General features: G+C 54.6%; 1 protein-coding gene across 4 annotated transcripts; it reads right to left on the bottom strand.

The window, feature by feature from the left end:
- Nucleotides 1–1,016: 1,016 nt before the first annotated feature.
- LOC123165005 (afadin- and alpha-actinin-binding protein) lies at nt 1,017–21,017 on the bottom strand. Of its 4 annotated transcripts, none has more exons than XM_044582634.1 (15): nt 20,852–20,993; nt 20,710–20,756; nt 20,476–20,593; nt 19,657–19,754; nt 3,360–3,456; nt 3,187–3,276; nt 2,971–3,033; nt 2,795–2,872; nt 2,649–2,714; nt 2,494–2,571; nt 2,225–2,335; nt 1,919–1,996; nt 1,699–1,818; nt 1,544–1,587; nt 1,017–1,464 (listed from the first exon to the last, which is right to left on the bottom strand). In XM_044582634.1, the coding sequence occupies exons 1-15, from the start codon at nt 20,879–20,881 to the stop codon at nt 1,404–1,406; spliced, it is 1,179 nt and encodes a 392-aa protein (XP_044438569.1). In that variant the 5' UTR covers nt 20,882–20,993; the 3' UTR covers nt 1,017–1,403. The 4 variants fall into 4 exon arrangements, with proteins under 4 accessions (XP_044438569.1, XP_044438568.1, XP_044438567.1 ...); XM_044582633.1 differs by having other exon boundaries at nt 1,017–1,467; XM_044582632.1 differs by lacking the exon at nt 20,476–20,593 and having other exon boundaries at nt 20,852–21,017.
- Nucleotides 21,018–23,238: the final 2,221 nt, after the last annotated feature.

The following is a 23,238-nucleotide window of genomic DNA, read 5'->3' on the forward strand; positions in this document are numbered from 1 at the left end:
ATATTGTTGAAATATTTCCAATATAGATTGCCTTCATTTAGATGGATATATTTGACATGTTTTCACTATGAATATAATGCTGACCAGATCTTTTTTATTTTGATTAGCAAAAAAATGTATATTTATTTCATTGTTTTTACATTGTAAATGTGTTAACTGTAAGGGGGGTGTTCATTGCTTATTAACAATAATTCAAAGTAGCAACCAAACAACATGTTTTTTCGGAAAGGGGATGACCCCCAGCCTCTGCATCAAGGCGATGCATGCAACCATTTTATTAATTATTCACCAAGACCGTACAAAGTAATACATCAATACATGTGAAGGCACCATCTCGCAACATATGTCGCTACTCCTATCAACTTGATGAAGGGTGCAGATTGTCTGAGCCACATACCCAAACCTGATAGCAAAGCCCAACATTTAAAGCCGGAGGCCCCAACCAAGCCGTAATGCCGGGTATGGGGCACATATCGGTCCGACTGACTGTGGTCACTGCCGCCGAAGACAATCCATCTTCAAAAAAGGTATTGACGCATCAACCTTGCGAGGACGCCACCACGACGCCAAACACAACCGCCCTGCGCTCTCCCATCCAGACGCATCCGCCGCCAAGACTGTGCGGCACCATGCCGCCAAGACCCGCCGACGTTGACACGATAGATGCCACGCCGCTTCATCTCTTGACTACTCCAACAAGCATTTGCTCCAAAACAATGCCCACATGAAGGAATACAGCACCGATAGCACCGTCGTTGTCCGATCTAGGATACCCAGATCAAGGGTTTCCCCTCGAAACAGTCTAAGCGAGGAGAAAATGACCACAAAAGCGATGTCTACAACAAGGTAACGGCGCGTAGACACCGCCAACGCCCGCCATGACCGAAGTCGGACTCGGTTTCCACGGCGGCCACAACTCCCCAACTCGGAGCCGGATGGAACATATTAGATTCATTTCATTTCACAAATCCATCTGGCAGCCAAACTGAAAACTTCCCACCAAAAGAAATATCCTATGATGAATGTGTTTTCGTTTCATTTCAAATGAAATGAAAGCCGAGGTGCCAAACGAGCTATAACAGTTTGCCACAAGATGAACCACATCATTGAACTAAAACGAGGCACAATTACATTCCGAAGACAGCAGGCTGCATAAGACTCCGCTCCATCAGAGAGGAATACCAGTAGCTAGGCAGCCATACCTACGGGATTATCAGCTAGCAACGGCAGGAGAGATGCTCCTGCACATCATGCTACATAGGCTGCCGCGGCACTAGTGCTACCATGGCGGGAAGAGGTTTATCAGTTATACTACAGCAGTTACAACACAAGAGACCTCCATCACAGACCAACATGATGTGCCTTGCAGCCTTCCAGAACAGAAATTCGCCATGAATATATCTTTACACATCTGTAGAAGCAGAATGAATCGCCTCACGCTCGGCATCCAGGCCACTTAACCTCCTGCTATTGTGTGAATCAGTAAAAGAATATAGTTTTGGATTAAACAGAAGAGAACTTTAGAGAATATGTATCAAACCACCTTGGTTTATCAGACTTGGAGAAGTGCTTAGACATGATGGACGCCTGTAAATTCAGTTCCCAAATGTAGGTTACTGAGCAGTTTGCGCACTAAAATATTTTGCCATTTCAATGCTATAGATAATTCTGATTTATGAGTGGTTAAACACCACATACCTGCTCTTGGATGATGCTTCTGGCTTCAACTAACTGAGCTTCAAGCTCAAGTTCACGCTCGGTAACTTCCGAGGTCACTTCAGCACCTTTTTGAGCATCTTGAAGTTGCGTCATTCGTGCCTGTGCAGTAATTTGTTTTACAAAGTTAAAGAGGACAGTGAGAGGGAGAACAGTTCGCATACTGAAACATCAAAAATAAGGACAATTCAGTGCTTGCTACCTTTACTGAAGCCATTTTAGTGCGCAAACTCTCCTCTATCTGGTCTCTGGCCATGTGAAAGGGCAAGTCAAAGACATCCTGGCAGGAGGAAGCCCAACAAAATAAAGGATGGATCTTGCGACTCCAACTGAGCAAATCATGTGACAGAAAAGAAGGAAACACATGACGACCAAATATTCCATTTTCCCCAATTTTATATTCTTTATGCTTCTGTTGTGATATCATACATGGCAGAAACAATGTGGATTTTTACGAGAAAAAAGTGAACCAACAAAAACCTCTGCAAAGAAGATTAGGCATGCATACCGTCTTGCCCCCAAGTGGGGACTGGGGAGACCCTGCCTCCTGTCTTCCATTACCAGCAACAGCAGGCTGTGATGATCCAGTTGGAGCATTAAGGAACTCACGCATATCCATCTGATATAGAACATTATTACTCAGATTAGAACACGGTGTATATACATCTATAATGAAAGGGATAATACAATGTGAATCCTATTAGCAACTTAGAATATTACACACCCATACATTAACAAACAACTAAGGAATGAAATGTGGAACATCGCAGTATTTACCTGCATCGAACGTAACAGTGCCCGCAAATCAGCATTCTCCTGGACTAGTTCTTGCTTCTTCACTTCATATGCATCAACCTGAATGCATTCAAGGTTTCCTTAGGATATATTCAACCAGCTACGTATCAGTTTTACAGAAGTGGCTCGCTACTTACAATCATTTTGTAGTAGTCATTGTCATTCTTTTTTCCAGTCCATGTTCCGCGCTGTCGTCCCTCTTTCTGTTAAACAAAATAACAACGTCATCAAGCAAAGCAAACCTTACACAACGTCATCAAGCAAAGTTTCGCTTACACAGCACCTGCAACAAGTTCATTATTTCCATTCCTGAACGTGATGATTCCTTTTTCTTCTCCATCAATACTTGGTTTAGCTTCTCCTGCAAATAGAAATAGTTCCGTCCAATAGCAACAATTCAGATTATATCTCCATGCTATGTTTGTTACATATCTTATGAGAAAAAATGCAACAGCTCACCTGCAATTTGATGTATTCCTTTTCTTTCTTCTTCGTTTCATGAATTTGTTGGGTGCGTACTTGCTGACAGAAGGAAGATAGTGAATCAGGACATGACATCATCGTCCCATAACAAGAATAGTTCGATCATCCATAAACAAATTAAACAAATAAAACAAACAAAACGAAAAGAAAAGAAATTTTTGCAAGTTAAGGAAAAGGATAAGACCATTTAACCTGATTTCCAATAACCATTTTTTGAAATTCGTCACGTTCCTGCTGCAGCTTCTCAATATGAGCTTTCAGAGCTGCGGTGTTTTTGGCCTCCTGGTAATTGCGGTTGGATTAGGGGTTAGTTTTAGAGTTTCAAAAGTGGTAAGGATCCAAACAGAGTTGACACGAGGACAAACCGTTCGGGTCAAAGTGGCCAACTCTCGATCTTTTGCTGCCAATTGGGCATCCATCCTTTCGATCTTGGCTTCCAGTCTTGAAATATCAGACTGCATACTGCACATTGTATAACACAAGCCGCCATTAGCCATATATAACATAGTGATTTAACAATATTCTATAAAACATTCCAAAGGCTGCAAACAATTGTGTTGATGTTGTTAGAAATATGCAATTTGTATTTCCTGGGGGCCAATGGCCAATATGTATACACATGTACAGGTGGTAAATATGCAGGAAACCCCTTATACTACAAGGAAATTATAAAGGGTACACATGAAACGTAATATAACTCTAAAACCCTTCCCCCCCTAAACTCAGGGTGGATCCACAACACTGAGTTTGGAGAGAGAAGAGCTCTAGTCTGCCCCTTCATAAAGAAATCCGCCAGCTGTAACTTGGAAGGCACATAAGCAATAACCAGATCTTGCACACCAGTACGCACAAAAGAAGCATCAACATCAATGTGTTTGGTGAGCTCATGCTTCACAAGGTCACGCACAACACTGATAGCACTTGTACTGTCGGACAAGAGTGTAGTAGGTGTAGTAACAGACACACCAAACTCCTGAAGTAACCAATAACCACCATAACCAGGTCACATCTGCCGTCAGAAGAGCCATAGCTCGCAACTCAGCCTCCACACTCGAACGGAAACTGCAGTCCGTTTCTTCGTCTTTTAGGCAACGAGTGAACAGCCAGGAAAAACACAGCAAGCAGAAAGTGAACGGCGTTCCAAGGGATCACTAGCCCACATACCATCTGAACAAGCCTGAAGCTGTAACGAACTGGATCAGGGAAAGAAAAGACAGCGAGATATGGAGAACACGAAGAAGGTGGCTATAGTGAACCGAACTGGGAACAAAAACAAACTGACTCAAAATATGAACAGGATAGGAGATATCCAGACGAGTGACAGCTAGATAGACAAGACTCTCAACAAGATGGTGATAACGCGTCAGATCAGACAAGGGGTCGCCATCACCATCAGAAGCATTGAGGTGAACATTGTGCTCCATGGGAATCTCAACAGTGCTCTCATTAGTAAGAGCAGCACAAGCAAGGAGATCCTGGATATAGTTTTCTTGGGAAATAAAGAAGCCAACAGAGGTAGAAGAAACCTCAATCCCAAGAATGTAGCGAAGAGGGCCAAGATCAGACATAAGAAACAGCTCACTAAGACGTGTCTTAACAAAGGCAGCTGGAGCCTCTGGGCCGAAGACCCTAGACAGAAGCACGCACCATCCAGCAGCCACATTGCGCCTTACTCTGCCAAGCGGCTGGAACCTCCAGCCTACATGGCCCGGAGTATCTGAAACACTGACTGACATAGTAAATGGGACGTCGGCCCTTGTATCCCTATCTCCCACTTACCCCTTCGTCCCTTACCTACATAAATCGTACCTAGGACCAGATCTAGGATTAGCAAAGTAGAGACTAATAACTTGAGATAGCTTTGCTCAATCTATCACCCCGTGTGGGATCAAGACCTCCCGAGGGAGAAGACTCCGAGCAGTATAAGGCCACCCATGGGTAAAGATTCTGAAATATAATCCCTCCATCTGTCAGGTGGTTGGTGCGACATATGCCAACGGATGGCTTATCATTGTGGGTGCCAATAAGACATCGCCGGTGCCTGAAAACGGGATGAGGCGAAGACATGCACGCCGGCGGATCTTACCCAGGTTCGAGGCTCTCCGAGGAGATAACACCCCTAGTCCTGCTCTGCGGGGTCTCCGCATGATCACTAGATCAAGGAAAGGTAGCTACAATCGCTCCTAGAGCTGTTGGGTTCAAGGGAGAAGAAGAACAAGGCCAGCTCTTGCTTCTCTCTATCTCTATGGTGTGTGTGCTGTGTTCAGAAGCTCACCCTTTGCATGGGTGCTCCGGGGGTTTATATAGGCCTACCCCCGGGGGTACAATGGTAATCCGGCTGGGCACTGGTCCCAGCCGTCAGTGTCTACGCTCGCCGGCTTCTCCGCCGGCTGTTGGGTCCCGCCGACTGGTGGGTCCCGCCGGCTGCCGGCTTCTTGGTCGACAGGCCGGCCCCACCGCCTAGGGTCTTGTCGGCGGCTGCTTACTGTAGCCTCGCCTCTGATGACGAGGGCTTTGTCGAGGTAAGCGTGGCTACAGTGGGCCGCCTCGGGGGCTCTCACTGTAGCCTTACCTCGTCTTGTCTCCTTAATGGGGCTCCTGCTTCGAGGAAGGGGGTAGCCGGCTTCTGGGGGCCGGCTACACCCTCGGTCGACTGGGGGAGGCCGGGCCGCCTCCGCGCCTCTCTCTGGCGGAAGGGGCCCGGCGCCTGCGGGCCGTACAGGAGTCGGTCGTGGATGACGTTGAGGCTGGCATGGCTACAGTGCCGAGCCGAACAGGAGACGGTCATCCCGTACGGCCTCCTGTGGCCATGCCTGCCTCGGGCCTCGGGGGTAGTGGGCCGCACTGTGGCCACACCCCGTCTTGTCACCGTTATGTGGGTGTAGCTTTGGTGGTTGTGGTCTCGGCCGGCTTCTTGGAGTCGGCGTTCTTCTTGGCCGGCTTCTTGGAGTCGGCTACCCCGTAGTCGTCCCGGGGAGGGGTTGCTGAGGCTGGGTCGCCTTCCGGGAGTCGGCTTCAGAGGTAGCCGGCCAGGGAAGGCGGCCCAATGCTTGGAGTGCTTGGAGGCCCGAAGGCCTGATAATTTTTTCAGAAGAACCAGGGGCAGTCGGTTAGGCTACCCGTGGCCATTTACTCCGACAGTAGTCCCCGAAGCTGATTGGGCTTCGAGGTGGAGTAGGGGTTGAGAAGCTCGATCAGCTTCCTATCTTGACAAGTCGGCAGCTGGGAGCCGGCTTTAGTTAGGCGTGCCGCCTTGGTCGAAAACTCCGGAGTCGGAGGGCGGGAGCTCGCTAGCGTGTGCTCCGGGCCGCGGGCCGGCCACTTGCCGTCTGCGAACCACGTGGCCTCCCTCGGCCAGAAAGCCTGCCAGCCCACGCGCGTGACGGGACGTCGCCGCAGGGCGGGGGCCCGCCACGTCCGCGCCCGGGCCCAGGCGCGGATTCTCTGTATCCCGAAACCGCCCGCACGTCTCCTTGCGGCAGCTTCGGCTCGCTTTTAGGGCGCAATAATCGCGGGGCGTGGGGGGAATGGGTGCAGTTAATCCCACGTCTCCCCCACGTCCGGCCTCTTCGGCCTCGCCTCGCGAAGCTATAAGTAGGGGGAAGTGGAGGGCGGCAGGCCCTCGCACGCTCCTCCTACTTCCACCATCTTCTTCGCTCGCCGTTTCTTGCAACAGCGCCTCGCCGCCGCGATCTTCCACCGCACGTTCCTCCGCCGCCGCGCTAGTTTTTGCCATGCCTCCCGCCACGGAGCAGTATGGCGGAGATTGGGACGGCTCCAACGTGCACGAAGACCACGTCGAGTTCCTCCGCAATACTCGGCGGCTGCCGGCCGCGGACAAGGTGGAGGTCCGCCTTGCGCCGGCGAGGGAGATTACGCCGGAGCCGCGGGAGGGCGAGCGGGTGGTCTTCCGCTCGCACTTCTTGCGCGGCATCGGCCTGCCAGTGAGCGCCTTCTTCCGCTCCTGGCTTGATTTCTATCAGCTCCAGCCGCACCACCTCACCCCAAACGCGGTGGTGCTGCTATCAGCCTTCGTCACCCTGTGCGAGGGCTACCTCGGCGTCCTCCCCACCCTCGAGCTCTGGGGGAGTTCTTCCAGTCCAAGCTGGGCACGCGCATGCAGGGCGTGCCGGCTCAGACTGGCGCCTTCATCGCGTCGCGGAGGTCGGTCGCCGACAACCCCTTCCCCGTCATCACGCTGATCCAATCGGTGAAGAAATGGCAAAAATCGTACTTCTACGTGCGGAACATCGCCCCGCGGGGCGACTACATCAACCTGCCGGCTTACGTAGCCGGCCCTCCGGCGGGCAGGCGGCCCCAGTGGTCCTTCCGGGCCGTGACTCTGACGCCGGCCGGGTCCGCCGCCGTCGCCCGAGTGCGAGAGCTGACCCAGTCGGAGGGCTTGACGGGGCCCGACCTGCTGGCCGCATTCGTCACGCGCCGGGTTCTTCCGCTCCAGAGCCGGCCTCATCTGATCTGTCAGATGAGCGGCCAGCTCGATCCGAGCCGAATGTGCACCAAGGAGATGCCGCGCGAGGAGGTCGCCTATATGGTGAACTACCTTGCGAACTGCAAACTCACCGAAGAGTGGCAGTTCGGCAAGGAGCCATATAGCCGAGCCAATCCGCCGCCTACGGTATCTTCTCCTTGTCTCTTTTTCTTTTTCCTTGCTTCGTTGCCGAGTTCCTCTTGGACGACTCTAACTTAGTCGGTTCGTTTTTCGACAGAGTCCTCTTCTTCGGCCGGCCAGCGGGTCAGACGCAGAGCGTCGATTCGTCCCCGACCGGACCGAACACGATCTGGAGGACCCCGACTTGGGGGCGGCCGGTATGGACGACAACATCGAGCCGGGCGGTGGCCAAGCCGGCGGCGAAGCAGGCGGCTCCGGGCTCGGAGTCACCTTCGACGACTGGCCGGACGATGATGAGGCCGAAGTCGCCCCGCGCCGCCAGCCGGCGTCTGGACGCGGCGCGGGTTCCTCCGCTGTACCGCCTGCTCGGGGCGGAAGTCAAAAGCGTCGCGCCGCCCAGGGTTTGTTCGGTAGCCGGACGAAGAAACCCAGGGGCGGGGCGGCAGCCACCAGGCGGGAGGAGGCGGCCGCGAAGGCGGCTCGCTTCCGCAAGACGGTGAAGCAACCGCAGACCGTGTCGGCGTAAGTTCACTTTCTTTCGTATACTCTTTTTCTTTCTTTTCTCTGGTGGTTCCTGAACCCTTGTCTTTTTCTCCAACGATCAGAGCTCCGCTGTCGCTTGAGCGGGCGGCTGCCGCCTCCGTCGTTGAGTCGCCGAGGGGCTCTGGGAGCACCACCCGCCGCGTGGACCCCCGTGCCGACCTTCAGGAGGCGACAGAAAGGAACGCGCGGGAGGCGCGGGAGGCGGAGGCACGGAGGGCGGCCGCCGCCCAGGCGGCACGGGAGGAGGAGGCGGCGAAGGCACTCGCCGATGCCGCAGCCAGGGCCCAAGCAGAGGCTGCGGCCGCGGCGGCGGCGGGGGAGGTTTTGATGGTCACCCCGCTGCGCGTCATGGCGCCTGGGGAACATGGAGCCCTCGCCAGAGGGAGCCAGCGGCGACCAGCCAGGGCTGGGGGGAAGCGACGACGTCATCATCCTGGAGAGGGCGCCGGTGCCGACCCCGCCAACTGGGGCGGCTCAAGGCGGCCGGCCTGATCCGCCGCCTGCACAGTCGGCGGGGGGCGAGCCGGCCGCGAGGGCTGAGATGGCGGTCCGGATTCCGTCGACCGGCGCGCGGGGAAGGCCGCGTCGGAAGCCACAGAAGGCCGCGTCGGAGCCGCAGCCGGCCGTGGGCTCCAGCTCGTCGGCCCGTGATGCGGAGGCGGCCGGGGTGGACGCCAGGCGGAGGGACGGCCGTGGTGAACGTGGCTGCACAGGACGTCCGGACCCGGCTCCAGGGCCAAGCTGCGGCGCTGAGGCAGTTCACCGACGAGTTCCTCGCGACGCGGGCGGCCATCCGGGTTAGTATTCCCATCTTGCTTCTTCTCGATCTTGATTTCTTCTTGATCTTGATTTCTTCCGTGGGGCGCGTCAGCGCACCCACTGGGTGTAGTCCCCGAGTTCCGAGTCGGCTGCTGAGCAGGTGGCTTGAAACTTCTTGGTGGATTTGCATTTGCTATTCTTGTTCTTACTTCGATCTTCTGTCCATCTTACAGGATTACCACAATCTTCGAGCGGCCGCCTTCAACTCCCAGGCTCGGGAGCTGACTCAGAAGACCGCCGACCTTACTGAAAGCCGAAGTACGTGCTTTGTTCTTTATCTCATGTGGGGGCGCGTCACCCACTGGGTGTAGTCTCCGAGATTCGGGCCGATTGCTGAGCAGTCGGGTCGGATCTTCCTTGACGACTTCTTCTTACTGTTCTTTCTTTTTCTGCCGTCCCTGCAGCGGCCAACGCCAGTCTGCGGGCACAGCTGGGAGAGTCTCAGACTGCCCTTCGTGCCAAGGTGCCGAGCTCGCCGCCTTGGTGCAGGAGCGCGACCGCCTGGTCAAGAAGCTGGCCGACCAGGAGGAAGGCCACAAGGCGGCCCTGAAGGTGGTGCAGGACCGCGAAGCCGCCCTCCAGGCCGAGTACGAGACGGAGGCGGCTGGCTGGGCTGAGGCCAGGCAGACTCTGGTCTCTGGCTATGGCCAGATCGAAGATCTGGTTGACGGTAAGCCGCCTACCTCTTCGTCCTTTCTTGCCATCTGCCACTTTGGCTCTTTTTCTGATTTGGTGCTCTTTTCTCCTTTCTTCTTCTTTCTTGCGCAGAATATTTCCCTGGCTATTCTACTGCCGCCAACCAGACCATCGAGGCCCGTCGCCAAGCGCGAAGGCAGGCTGGCTTTGAGATCTCGCCAACCGCCGGCCGCTCGCTGGAGGAGCAGCTCCTGGCGATCCAGGCCCGCATCCAGCCGGCTCACCGACTGCTCCGTCGGCTTCAGCGTGCCGGGGCGCAAGTCTTGGCCGCCCTCTGGCCCGGCCAAGTGGTTCCTCGCACCCCCAGTCGGACTGCCGACTGGCTGGAGGTGGCAGTCGGCCGCTTCGAGGCTTGGAAGGCCTCGGCGGCTCGCTCCGGCGCCAGGCGGGCGCTGGAGTTCGTCAAGGCCTGGTATCCCGGCCTGAGCCTGGATCAGCTGGCTACCTGGCGGCAGCAAGCCGACACAGAGCTGGAGCCGGCGCGGCCGGCTATCATCCGGCGGGCTTCGGCGATCGCCGATTACACCGACACCAGCGTCTTCGCCCCCGAGGTAGATGACAACGGTGTCGCCCAGCCGGAGGAGTGGTTCGGGCTGAACCCGGCGGACGGTGAGGACTCGGCGGAGGAGATCGACTCCAGCGACGAGGGCGAAGAGGAGGAGGAGGGTGAAGACGCCGAGCCGGCTGGTGGGGCAGCCGGCCAGCCTCAGCCTGACCGTACCTCCAGCACTACGTCGCGAGCGAGTGCGTCGCCTGCCGCTGGTGGTGGTCAAGCCGAGACCCGCTAGGCGGCCACTCCTTCAGCCGGCGGGGCCGTCTCCACCGACCAGCTCGGCCTCCGCGCCGCGCCCTAGTCTGCCATCTTTTGTTTTCCTGTCTTGTTACTTTTGGAACAATGTTTGGTTAAGTCTGCACAATTCCACCCACTGGGTGTATTCGAACTTATGTCTGTTGCCAGCCTGTTGGGGGCTTTATGTGTATATATAACTTATGCATTTGGCCTTTCCTTGTACTTTTGCTTTTTGTCCTTCTGCTGTTTCCTTTGCCGCCCTCCCTTGGTTGCCGCCTCCCCAGTCCAACAGTTGCTCTGCAATCTGTAGCTGGAGGAGTGCTTGGCCAATTGGGGGGGAGGAGTACTTTAGCTTTGCTGGACTAAAGCTAAGTGTTTAGGAAGCCGGCCAGCCGGCTGTTCTGGCAGCCGGCAGGCATGTTTGGAGGCCGTCTCTTTGCTATATAGGTTCGTTGTTCCTTAGCCATTTTTCGTGTGGGCGTCCTTTCTGCCTTGCCTCTTGCTAGTCGGACAGTCGGTTCTTCGAGCTGCGACTTTCAACAAGAGGGGACTCGGGAGCCGGCACACTACTTTTCTGACTTCAGGTAGAACTTTCAATATAGCTCAAGGCGGCCAGTCCCCGGGCCGACTAGTCGAACCCGGTGCCAGACAAGAATTCAAAATGTAATAATACATTCATGGATATGACACTTGTCATTCATAGATAAACAAGGGCAGTCCCCGAGTACTGCTCGGGGGGCCTGTTGGTTTGTACTTAATACAAAAAAGGGTAGCATGATACATACTGCTTTCAACTGTAAAATCGTCTCAGGAGGTTTGCGTTCCATGGTCGCTCCGACTCCTTGCCGGAGTCGTCTCTCTTGCGTGCTCTTGGTTTTTGCGCGTCGATCAAGTAGTAGGAGTCGTTGCCGAGTGCCTTGCTGACGACGAAGGGGCCTTCCCAAGGGGCCGAGAGCTTGTGCTGGCCGGCTGTTCGCTGGATCAGCCGGAGCACAAGGTCGCCCTCTTGGAAGGATCTTGGCTTGACCTTGCGGTTGTAGTAGCGGCGCAGCCCTTGCTGGTAGATGGCGGACCGGCTGAGTGCTAGCAGCCGGCCTTCTTCCAGTAGGTCCACGCCGTCTTCTCTAGCTTCTTTGGCCTCCTCCTCCGTGTACATGGTGATCCGAGGCGAGTCGAACTCGATGTCTGTTGGGATGACAGCCTCGGCACCGTACACGAGGAAAAATGGAGTGAAGCCGGTTGACTTGTTGGGTGTAGTGCGCAGGCTCCAGAGGACAGCCGGCAACTCTTCGAGCCAGCAGCCGGCCGATCGCTCCAGTGGTACAACCAGTCGGGGCTTGATGCCAGAGAGGATGAGTCCATTTGCTCGCTCGACCTGGCCGTTTGACTGCGGGTGGGCAACGAACGCTAAGTCCAGTCGGATGCCCTGCGTCGCGCAGAAACGTGCCAGTGCTCCTTTGGCGAAGTTCGTGCCGTTGTCGGTGATGATGCTGTGCGGCACGCCGTACCGAGTAGTGATGTCGGTGATGAATGTCACGGCAGTCGGCCCGTTCAGCTTTTTGATCGGCTTTGCTTCGATCCACTTTGTGAACTTGTCCACAGCGACAAGTAAATGCGTCAAGCCGCCGCGGGCTGTCTTGAAAGGGCCCACCATGTCCAGTCCCCAGACGGCAAAAGGCCAGGTGAGGGGAATGGTCTTGAGTGCAGAAGCCGGCAGGTGTTGCTTGGAACTAAAAACTTGGCATCCTCTGCAGCTCTTGACTATTTCTTTAGCATTCTCCAAGGCAGTCGGCCAGAAGAAACCATGGCGGAAAGCCTTGGCCACAAGTGATCTTGAGGCTGCGTGGTGGCCGCATTCGCCTTGGTGGATGTCTTTGAGGATTGCCACTCCTTTTTCTGGCTTGACACAACGCTGGAAGACTCCAATGACGCTGCGCTTCACAAGCTCTCTGTTGATTATTGTATATGCTGCGGCTCGTCGTTGCACTAGTCTTGCTGAGATCTCATCAGCCGGCAGCTCTCTGCTGACTAGGAACTTGAGGATGGGCTGGGCTCATGAGGGAGCTGTGACTTCTTCTTCTGTTAATGTAGCCACCATGACTCGGGTGGGTGGGTTGGGTGAGTCGGCCACTGCTTCTTGTGTCGTTGTAGTCCCCGGGCCGACTGCTGCAGTCCCCGGGCCGGGTTCTGAAGTCCCCGGGCCGGGTGCGACTACAGCAGTCCCCGGGCCAGTTGTCGAAGTCCCCGTGCCGCCTGCGGGGTTTCTCCAGTCGGATCCGGCTGTATCTGGCGTAGGTGGTACGAAGATGGAATCCGACTCTAGAGACGGCTTGAGGAGGCGCGGGGCAGTGCATACGACCGTGATGGGGTGCTCTTGGAAGTAGGGCTTCAGTTTCTTGGCAGCGAAGTACACCCCATAGCACATCTTCTGGTAGTGCGGGTAGTTTTGCTTTGAGCTGGATAGCACTTCGCTGAGATAGTACACCGGCCTCTGGACTAGCTGGGCTCGGCCTTCCTCCAGGCGCTGGACCACAACAACAGTGCTGACGACTCGGCTAGTCGCGGCGATGTAGAGGAGCATGGGCTCCTTCTCAGTCGGCGCCGCCAGGACAGGCGGAGTGGTCAGCATTTTCTTCAACTCATGGAAGGCTTGGTCGGCTTGGTCGTTCCACTCGAAGTGAGTGGACTTCTTCATGAGTCGGTACAGGGGGAGAGCCTTCTCTCCTAGTCGACTGATAAAACGATTCAGGGAGGCTAAGCAGCCAGTGAATTTCTGCACATCTCGCAGTTTGGTGGGAATCTCCATCCTCTCGATGGCCTTGATCTTGACAGGGTTGCATTCGATGCCGCGTTCGGAGACCAGGAAGCCCAGCAGCTGGCCGGCTGGCACTCCGAACACGCACTTCTCGGGGTTGAGCTTGATTTGGAATCGGCGCAAGTTGGCGAATGTTTCTTTCAGGTCTTCCAGCAAGGTACCGCGCTTCTCTGTCTTCACCACAATGTCGTCTACATAGACATGGGCATTTCTGCCGAGTTGTTTCAAAAGGCATTTCTGTATGCAACGCTGAAAAGTGGCACCGGCATTCCTCAAGCCGAATGTCATAGTCAGGTAGCAGAAAGCTCCAAAGGGTGTGATGAAGGCAGTCTTCAGGCGGTCAGCTGGGTCCAACTTGATCTGATGGTACCCTGAGTACGCATCCAAAAAACTTAACAGCTCGCATCCGGCTGTGGAGTCTATCACTTGGTCAATCCGTGGCAGAGCAAACGGATCCTTTGGGCAGGCCTTGTTCAAACTGGTGTAGTCTATACACATACGCCACTTGTTATTCTTCTTCAGAACCAGAACTGGGTTGGCAAGCCACTCTGGAAAGAACACTTCCATGATAAAGCCAGCGGCAAGGAGCCGGGCTATCTCTTCTCCCACAATTCTTCGCTTCTCTTCTGACAGTCGGCGAAGGGGCTGCTTGACCGGCTTCGCATCAGCTCGGACATGTAATTTGTGCTCGGCGAAATCCTTCGGGACACCCGGCATGTCCTTTGGGGACCATGCAAAGATGTCTCGATTCTCACGGAGGAAGTCGACGAGCTCGCCTTCCTATTTACTGTCCAAGTTCGCCCCAATGACAGCGAACCTCTCCGGGTTCTCCGGGTCCAGAGGTATCTTCTTTGTCTCTTTGGCAGGCTGGAAGGAGCCCTGCGCATCACAATCCTTGGGGTTGGGGGACAAGGCCGGCTGCTTGCCGGCCATGGCCACAACCCGTTCCAACATCTTCTTCTCTTCTGCCACCACGAGGGACTCGGCCAGCCGGCTACTGGCCATGGCGCACTCGATGGACTTCTTGTAGTCACCGATTACCGTGATGATCCCCTTTGAGCTCGGCATCTTCATCTTCAGGTAGGCGTAGTGGGGCACAGCCATGAACTTGGCCAGGGCAGGTCGGCCGAGTAGTGCATGATAGGGGCTCTTCAAATCCACTACCTCGAACCATATTGCTTCTCGGCGAAAATGATCTTTGTCTCCGAAGAGAACATCCATTTTGATCTTGCCGATTGGGGAGCAAGACAGGCCAGGGACGATACCATGGAAGACGGTGCGGCTCGGCATGAGCTGCTTCGCTTTGACGTTCAGCTTCTCCATGGTATCGCGGTACAGTATGTTGATACTGCTTCCGCCGTCTATCAGGACGCGGGAAAATCTGGCAGCTCGCCTCTCCGTCGCGAGGGTGACATCCAAGACCATTGCATAGGAGCCAGGCGGAGGCATTACCTCTGGGTGGTCGGCCTGGCTCCAGCTGATTGGTTTTTCTGATTGGTTTTTCTGACCAGTGCATGAACTCGGGAGTGCTAGTGGCGACTGCATTCACTTCTTGATGTTGTCGGCGTCGGCTGCGCTTGTCGTCGGCTTGACTGGTGAAGACGACGTAGGCGGCGTGCTCTTCGGGAAATTCGTCTTGGATGGCGCCGACTGCCGGCCGAGCCGCCGGCTGCTGGGGGGCTGGAGGCGGCGGGCCGGGAGGCGGAGGCGGCAACATCCCCTCGCCCTTGGTGATGCGGGTGAGCCAGTGGCATTTCAAGGTTGTGTGGTTGGACGGCTTCGCGCCGCTGTGGAACTTGCAGGGGGCGTCGAGAGCTTGTTCGTAAGAGAAAGACGGCTGCCAAGCCGGCCTTCCACCCTTCTTCTTGGGAGCGGGCCGTTCTTCGGGCTACTCGTCTTCAACTGTGGCCACCTGCCGACTGGAGGAAGTCGGCATGGGGCCTTGCGCTTGTGGTCGTTCTGGTAGGGGCGCCGATTAGGGTCGCCAGCCGGCGTCTTAGGAGCCGGAGCAATCACTTTCCCCGAGGCGTCCACTCGGAGCTCCGTCTTCATTGAGGAGTCAGCGGTGGCGTACTTGTCCGCGATGACCAGCAACTCATCGAGGGTAGCCGGCTCGTCGCAGAGGAGTCGGTGCTTGAGGAGGGTGCCCTCTCGGCACCCGGCGATGAAGTACTCGATGGCCTGGACCTCGTGCACCCCCTCGCAGGAGTTGCGGAGCTCGGCCCATCGCGTGAGGTAGTCGCGGGTCGACTCGTTGGGCCCTTGGACACAGAGGGAGAGCTGGTGAGGCTTGGGAGGCCGCTTGTAGGTGCTGGTGAAGTTGCGGACGAAGACTTCGGTGAAGTCCAGCCAACTGTTGACGCTGTAGGGCTTGAGGCTGTTGAGCCATGTGCGCGCCGTGCCTTGCAGCATGAGGGGGACGTACTTCACGGCGACGCGCCGATTGCCGTTGGCTATGCTGACGGCCATGGAGTAGTCGATGAGCCAATCTTCCGACTTCACCGAGCCGTTGTACTTGGGCGTGTCTCTGGGGAGCGAGAACCCTTTGGGGAAGGGCTCGTCGCGGATGCGGGGGCCAAAGCATGGCGGGCCGACATCGTCTTCTTCTTCTAACGCCAAGGATCGAGCAAGGCGGTCGATCCTGTGGCGGGCGTCGTTCTCGCCGACTCCTTCTCGGCGGCCGAGTCGGTCGCCAAGAGTCGGGTGTGTGATAGGCGGCGAAGTGAAGCGTCTTTCTCTTCGAGGCGGGGGAGGAGGCAGATTTCCTTGGTGTTCAACCGCTCGAGGGCGGCCTTCCGCGTCGCGCTCGATGGTAATGCGAGTCCGGCTGCGGCTGGCAGCCGGCTCCTTGTCTTTCTTCTGGCGCGCGCCGCTCGCAGTCGGCGAGCGGGACGTCGCGGCGTGCTCCCGGCGCGGGGGATGACTATCAGCACGGGCGCCGGCTTCGTGCCGTTCTGCAGCCGCGTCGATCAGCTGCTGGATCCGTCTTGCCATGTAGGAGAGCTCATCGGCTCCCAGCCCATTGAGCTCTTCTGCAGCCGCCTGAGCAGCTCGCAGATTCTCGAGCGGGGTGGCGTAGACGGGGCGATCTGCCCCCAGCATGCTGGCGACGGCCAGAAGCCGGCTCGGCTCGGGCCGCTAGGCATCGGCGTACCGAAGGCGGCGCGGTCGACTTCGCGCTGGTGGGCCTCGGTGAGGCGTCTCATGGAGGCTATCTTCTGGCCCTCCGTGATGAGGGCAAGGCGGCGTGCCTCCAGGGTCTCGGCGTCGGCGTCGGCCGGGATGGGGACGGAGAGGTCGTGCATTGCCGCTTGCAGGGCGTCGTGGGCATTCTCGCCCGAGTTGGCGACGTGGCTGATGATCAGCACTTCGGTGACAGCGCTGCTGCCGCTGTCAGCTCGAGGGAGGAGGTCGTCGAAGACCACCACGTCGGAGGGGTAGGCGTCAAGCGATGCTGTGTCGGAGTCGATGAGCATCGGGTCGGTGGAGCCGACCGACTCCATGTCTGCAGCAGGCTTGCTGGAGACGTAAAGCTGGTCGAGGAGGCTGACGAGGCGGTTCTCGGGGTAGTCGGTGCCTGCGTCGGACGCAGGCTCGTCGGAGATGCGAGTCTCGCCGAGCAGATCGGCGAGGCAGCTCGCTGCGCAGGCGTCGTCGACGCCTTGCAGCGCGTCGAGGCAAATGCCATCGGGCGCAGCAGGCTGGCTGCGCTCGCGAGGAAGAGGGTTCCCGTCCAGAACAGGTCTCCGGACGACGGTGCACCTGGCCCCACGGTGGGCGCCAAATGTCGGGTGGTTGGTGCGACATATGCCAACGGATGGCTTATCATTGTGGGTGCCAATAAGACATCGCCGGTGCCTGGAAACGGGATGAGGCGAAGACATGCACGCCGGCGGATCTTACCCAGGTTCGGGGCTCTCAGAGGAGATAACACCCCTAGTCCTGCTCTGCGGGGTCTCCGCATGATCACTAGATCAAGGAAAGGTAGCTACAATCGCTCCTAGAGCTGTTGGGTTCAAGGGAGAAGAAGAACAAGGCTAGCTCTTGCTTCTCTCTATCTCTATGGTGTGTGTGCTGTGTTCAGAAGCTCACCCTTTGCATGGGTGCTCCGGGGGGTTTATAGGCCTACCCCCCGGGGTACAATGGTAATCCGGTTGGGCACTGGTCCCAGCCGTCAGTGTCTACGCTCGCCGGCTTCTCCGCCGGCTGTTGGGTCCCGCCGACTGGTGGGTCCCGCCGGCTGCCGGCTTCTTGGTCGACAGGCCGGCCCCACCGCCTAGGGTCTTGTCGGCGGCTGCTTACTGTAGCCTCGCCTCTGATGACGAGGGCTTTGTCGAGGTAAGCGTGGCTACAGTGGGCCGCCTCGGGGGCTCTCACTGTAGCCTTACCTCGTCTTGTCTCCTTAATGGGGCTCCTGCTTCGAGGAAGGGGGTAGCCGGCTCCTGGGGGCCGGCTACACCCTCGGTCGACTGGGGGAGGCCGGGCCGCCTCCGCGCCTCTCTCTGGCGGAAGGGGCCCGGCGCCTGCGGGCCGTACAGGAGTCGGTCGTGGATGACGTTGAGGCTGGCATGGCTACAGTGCCGAGCCAAACAGGAGACGGTCATCCCGTACGGCCTCCTGTGGCCATGCCTGCCTCGGGCCTCGGGGGTAGTGGGCCACACTGTGGCCACACCCCGTCTTGTCACCGTTATGTGGGTGTAGCTTTGGTGGTTGTGGTCTCGGCTGGCTTCTTGGAGTCGGCGTTCTTCTTGGCCGGCTTCTTGGAGTTGGCTACCCCGTAGTCGTCCCGGGGAGGGGTTGCTGAGGCTAGGTCGCCTTCCGGGAGTCGGCTTCAGAGGTAGCCGGCCAGGGAAGGCGGCCCAATGCTTGGAGTGCTTGGAGGCCCGAAGGCCTGATAATTTTTTCAGAAGAACCAGGGGCAGTCGGTTAGGCTACCTGTGGCCATTTACTCCGACACCATCTCTTTGGATTTAGGGAAGAACTCTCTCTCAAAACCCCTCTCCTTGGATTTGGCGATGAAATGCCTTTTGTTACCCTTCTCCCTTTGTGTGTTTGTTGGATCTAAGATGCACCTCTTGTATTGACTTTGTGCTATGAGTGAGTACTTGGTGGATCATCTTGTCCTTATGTGTGTTTTCCACTTGATTTCCCCTTTGTTTTCTTCTTGTTCTTCGTGTTCATCCGTGAATCCACCTCCAACCATGAAGAATACAAGGCTGTGTGGTATCAAGACTTCTCGAAGGAGAAGACTCCCAGGAGTACAAGGCCACCCATGGGTAAAGATTCCGTAATATAAGCCCTCCAACTCTTCGGATTTAGGGAAGGAACTATCTCTCAAAACCCCCATCTCCTTGGATTTGGGGATGAAATGCCTTTTGTTGGATCTAAGATGCACCTCTTGTATTGACTTTGTGCCGAGTGAGTACTTGGTGGTGAATCTTGTCCTGTGTGTGTTTTCCTTTTAATTTCCCCTTTGTTTTCTTCTTGTTCTTCGTGTTCATCAGTGAATCCACCTCCAATCGTGAAGATTGGGCCACCCCTAAGGTTTGGCCCGTATAAGATGATGTCAAAGGCAACAGTCTTATAGAATTACCATATCGAGTTTGATTCAACAGCAAAAATAAAATGCTCGGTGGATTAACATAACTCAAACTTCATATTCAAGCAAGATTGAAATTCAAACTCGAAGGATATAGTTATAAAGCTAAAGAGCAGGTGCTATACTGATGTCATCTCAAATCACTCAGTTCATTGTGGCAAACCTCATTTTCTTCATTATGTCTGTTTCCGAGCTATAGGCATTCGTTTGGCTCACAAAAAAAAGGACTCACATCGAGTACAAGAACTGGTTAAATTACACAAGAAAAATATGGAAACTGGGTTATTGGAGCCAATCGCAGCAGAAAATGCAAGGGGTCAAAGGGGGCAAAAGGGCAGGAACACAGAGAAATATGAAAGATTGCGCTTGAATTCTGTAGGACTGTCACACTCTAATAAAGAGTAAACTTCAGAAGGTGTTCACAAAGAATGGCATGCACTATCCGAAGTCACATTTTCAGGTCGCGTAACAGTGGCCTAATTCCCTGGTGCAAAACATTATGTCAATTAACCAAACAGAGTGATACATCATGTACATTCATGACAAAGCTTAAGGAAGTAAAAAATATGCGGTCACAATAATATCGTCCCAGAGCACGTGGCATCACGGACGACTATCAGTCTGTCCTTACAGGGCAGCATTGTGTGGTGTACTTTATTGCTAAACTGTACTACCCTGCAGATCTGGTGTGCAATGCATAACTAAACACTGCATATAGTACGTCCAAGTCATACCCCCAAAAATACAGATCAGGGAAATGGAAAGCTCACCGTTGTCGTAGATCATTGGTCGATTCCCGGAATTCGATGTCTCTCTGGCGCTGCTGCAGCAGTGCATACATGCAGTTGCATGTTCTTGCAATAGATACCTGCGCCACAGAGACAGAATACGGAAAATTTAGAAAAAGAAGCGCCTGAAAGATAACATTCACCCATTCACCACCAACACCACAAACGAAGGGAAGTTTGTTCTACTTCGAAGAAGAAGAAGAAGAAGAAGATTCAAACAGACACAGTTTAGGGCCTCTTTGGATTGTGGGGTTTTATAGGAATATTAGAGGATTTGAATCCTAATGAAATTTTCCTATGAAAACCCTTCGGATCCTAGGATTAGGACTACTAAATTCCTATGAAATCTAAATTCCTATGAAATCCATTGCTATGCCCCCTATTTTATAGGGATCTCATCATGAGCTCAAACCTCTTTTTCTTTTTCTTTTGAGAAGTCTAATGCACCTTCACTCTATCTCTCTCTCCTCATCAATCCTCTAAAATTCCCGTGTTTATTTTATGTGCACCTTCCAAAGGCGTCTCTGGCAAAATTCATGTGTTTTAGAAAATCCTGTAGGAAGTACATGGCATCTGAATCCAGCGTTTTCCCTATTTCTTACGTTTTGAAATTTCTGAAATCCAAATATGCCCTTAATTGGAAAACGAGCAGAAAGAGCACCCGAAACTGCCATAAAATTAATACAATAGCATGCAAATGGCAAGTTAGATCCTAACAGAAAAGTCGACACAAAATTCACACCAATGCTTAGAGAAAAGGGACGACATTGTCTCGAAAGGCAGGAGACGTGAGCGACGGACCGGATCGGTGGCAAATAGGTCGAGCGAGGCCGGGAAACCGAAGGTAACGAGCGTCTGATTGAGGTACTTGGCGCAGTGCTCGAGGTTCCCCGCGTCGGCGAATGTCCCCACATCGCCGCTGCAACAACACAGCGACAAGTCGGCCCTCACAGCCATCAGAGAGGGGTGGCCAACCACTCTGAAAACCCCCCATCCATCGCATGAGGACAAAAACCTAGAAATCGTGGCGCTCACCTCATGCCGACGGGAGGCGGTGGCTGCTGGTGAAGGTTCGACGAGGCCTGCAATTGGAAGGAGAGGGGAGGTTAGGGGCGTCGCCAGCGAGGGGAGCTAGAGGGAGGGGGCGCGTCGATCTGCGGAGTAGCTAGGGTTTTACCCGGAGCTCGAAGCGCGATGACACAGACATGGGCGGAGGCCGGAGGGGGAGGCGGGGTAGAGAGAGATCTGGCGAGTGGGATGGGTGGGGAGGAGCAATGAGACGGTAGGATGGAATGGATTCGAGAAGGAGGGTTTTGCGTTTTTTCTTTTACGCCCAATTTCATCTCTTAGCATAATATATCTCATCGCGTTTTTAGGAATGACTAGTTATTGAAGATAAGACTAAGAGATAATCCATTATAGACATTTTTTTATCATCTTTAAATTACATGCAAAATTAAAGATAAAACTATTTTATCAACCATTATACATGCTCTTAGTAGTTGAGGAGAGAAGGTCCTACGCGTCGGGGGACGAAAAGATTGTGATCCAGCGTTGTAGCGCTCGGGCGCGTAAGAGTAAACTCCGATTCAGAGAGCTTTATTATTCAAAAACAAGGCATTCCTAGGACAATAAGTCGACCACAATAATGGCAAGTTTTTTTGGCTCACGGCATCTCTAGCGCCCCGCAAACCTCCCGTAATCGTCCGGACCACGGAAGCCATCCAACGCGGTCTTGTATCGGTCTGCAGTGCGGTCTGAATGTGTTTTCTTCCGCAAACCGGAGACAAACGTTGGGAGTCCAGACATGCGAAATGTTGCCCCCCCCCGGGCCCATCCAAAAGGAAGGCGTAGCACGCGCTTTTGCAGCATCCCGCACTGTTTCCGCACCAAAGTCCCCACTCTCTTTTTTCCATTCCCCGCCGCTCTTCCTTCAATTCTCACTCTTTTCTCCCACCCTCTCTTTCTTTCCGTCGCCGACGCATGGAACCGTCGGAGAACCTGTCGGGGATGGAGCCGGCGGAGGTGCCGGAGGACCCGAGCATCGCTCGCCCGGAAGATCATCTTGGCGACGTGGCAGACTCGACGCGTCAAAGCGAAGGCCACAAAGGAGGAGAAGCTCAAGCAGCGGTTAGCCGCCGGTGGGACTGGTGGTGGCGATAGACGTGGAGGTCGTGGCGGATGAGGCGGTCAGCGCGGCCGTGGCGGACGCCGCCAGACGGGTGCGCCTACAGTACAGACAGCGCCGTGGCCGGAGCCTTATAAGCCTTTGTACTACTGCGCCGCCAAGAAGCTCAGAACCCCTGCAGGTATGGTGCCTTACATCGTCGATGTTAACGCAACACCGCTCTTCTTCGAATATTCTTCATCGCGGCTCGTCCGGGCGCAGACAGCGACCGGGGAGCAGATGGGTGCTCGCACGCTGTTCGCTGCAATGCCTAGAGCGGGGGAGCCGATTGTAACATCCCAAATTTTCAATTTGAAATGTTATACATTAGATCATCATTGCATAGCATATTTTATTGCATTCTGGCAAATCCTCGAAAAAAATCCTAAGCAACTCAAGGACCCTCGGAGAGAGTTGGAGATTTTCGTGGTTTTCATATTTGATCTTTATCAAATAATGAAACAAGGATTTTGGTTTTAATTATTTTTCTCTCCGAAAATATTTCGTATTAAAATAAATGAGAGGAGAAAATATGACTTCTCCAAAATAATTGTAATATTGGAGGAAAAATATTAAAATCAAATATTGGATTTTATTCGGGTTTATTTGCAATTTTAATTGCATTAGAAAAATTGCACGTTTTCAAAACTGCATTTTTGGGCCAAGAAAATGTTCATCTTGTTCTAATTATTTTAATTAGACGGTGAAAATTTGTTTTAGCATTTTTCGATTTTTTATTTATTTTTCTATGATTTTTTTTAGATTCGGCGAAATTATTTAAAAAAAATCGCCCGAGCGCCGACTGGGCCGAAGCCCAGCCGACGGCCCAGCTTCCCCGCGTGGCCCAGCCGCTGTCGTCTCCCACCTGGAGTCGGACGCCGCCGCCGCCCGTGTCCCGCTAGGACACCGCCGCAGCCTTGCCCCCTCCCCCACGGCACCCCCTCCCCTCCTATAAGTATCCCACCCCGCCCCCTCTCCCTCAGCCCGTTCCCCGACCCGACGCCGCCCGCCGGAGCTCGAAGCCGCTGCCGCCGAGAGGAGCCGAAGCCCTCATCGCTCCTCGCCGCCCCCCGACGACCCCGCAGCCCCGCCACCCCTCGCCGCACCTCGCCCGACCCACCGAAGCCCGTCCCGAGCCTCGCCGGAGGTTAGCCGGAGCCGCCGCCGTTCGCCGTCGGTTTTTTTAAAAAACCGCCTCTGTTTATTTTTTTCTTGAAACCCTATATTTTTTTTAAAATAGATCGGTTTATTTTTTCGGTTTAATTAATTAGTGAACGTTCACCGATCCGTTCGTTTTAACGAACGTGTTCGTCGGTTAGTCGCTGTTAACGAACGTCCGTTCGTTTAACTGTTCGTCAGTTTTCTTTTTCGTCGAATTTTCCGCGATTATTCCAGAT

This window comes from Triticum aestivum, chromosome 7D, assembly GCF_018294505.1.
Source record: "Triticum aestivum cultivar Chinese Spring chromosome 7D, IWGSC CS RefSeq v2.1, whole genome shotgun sequence".
NCBI classification, from domain to species: domain Eukaryota; kingdom Viridiplantae; phylum Streptophyta; class Magnoliopsida; order Poales; family Poaceae; genus Triticum; species Triticum aestivum.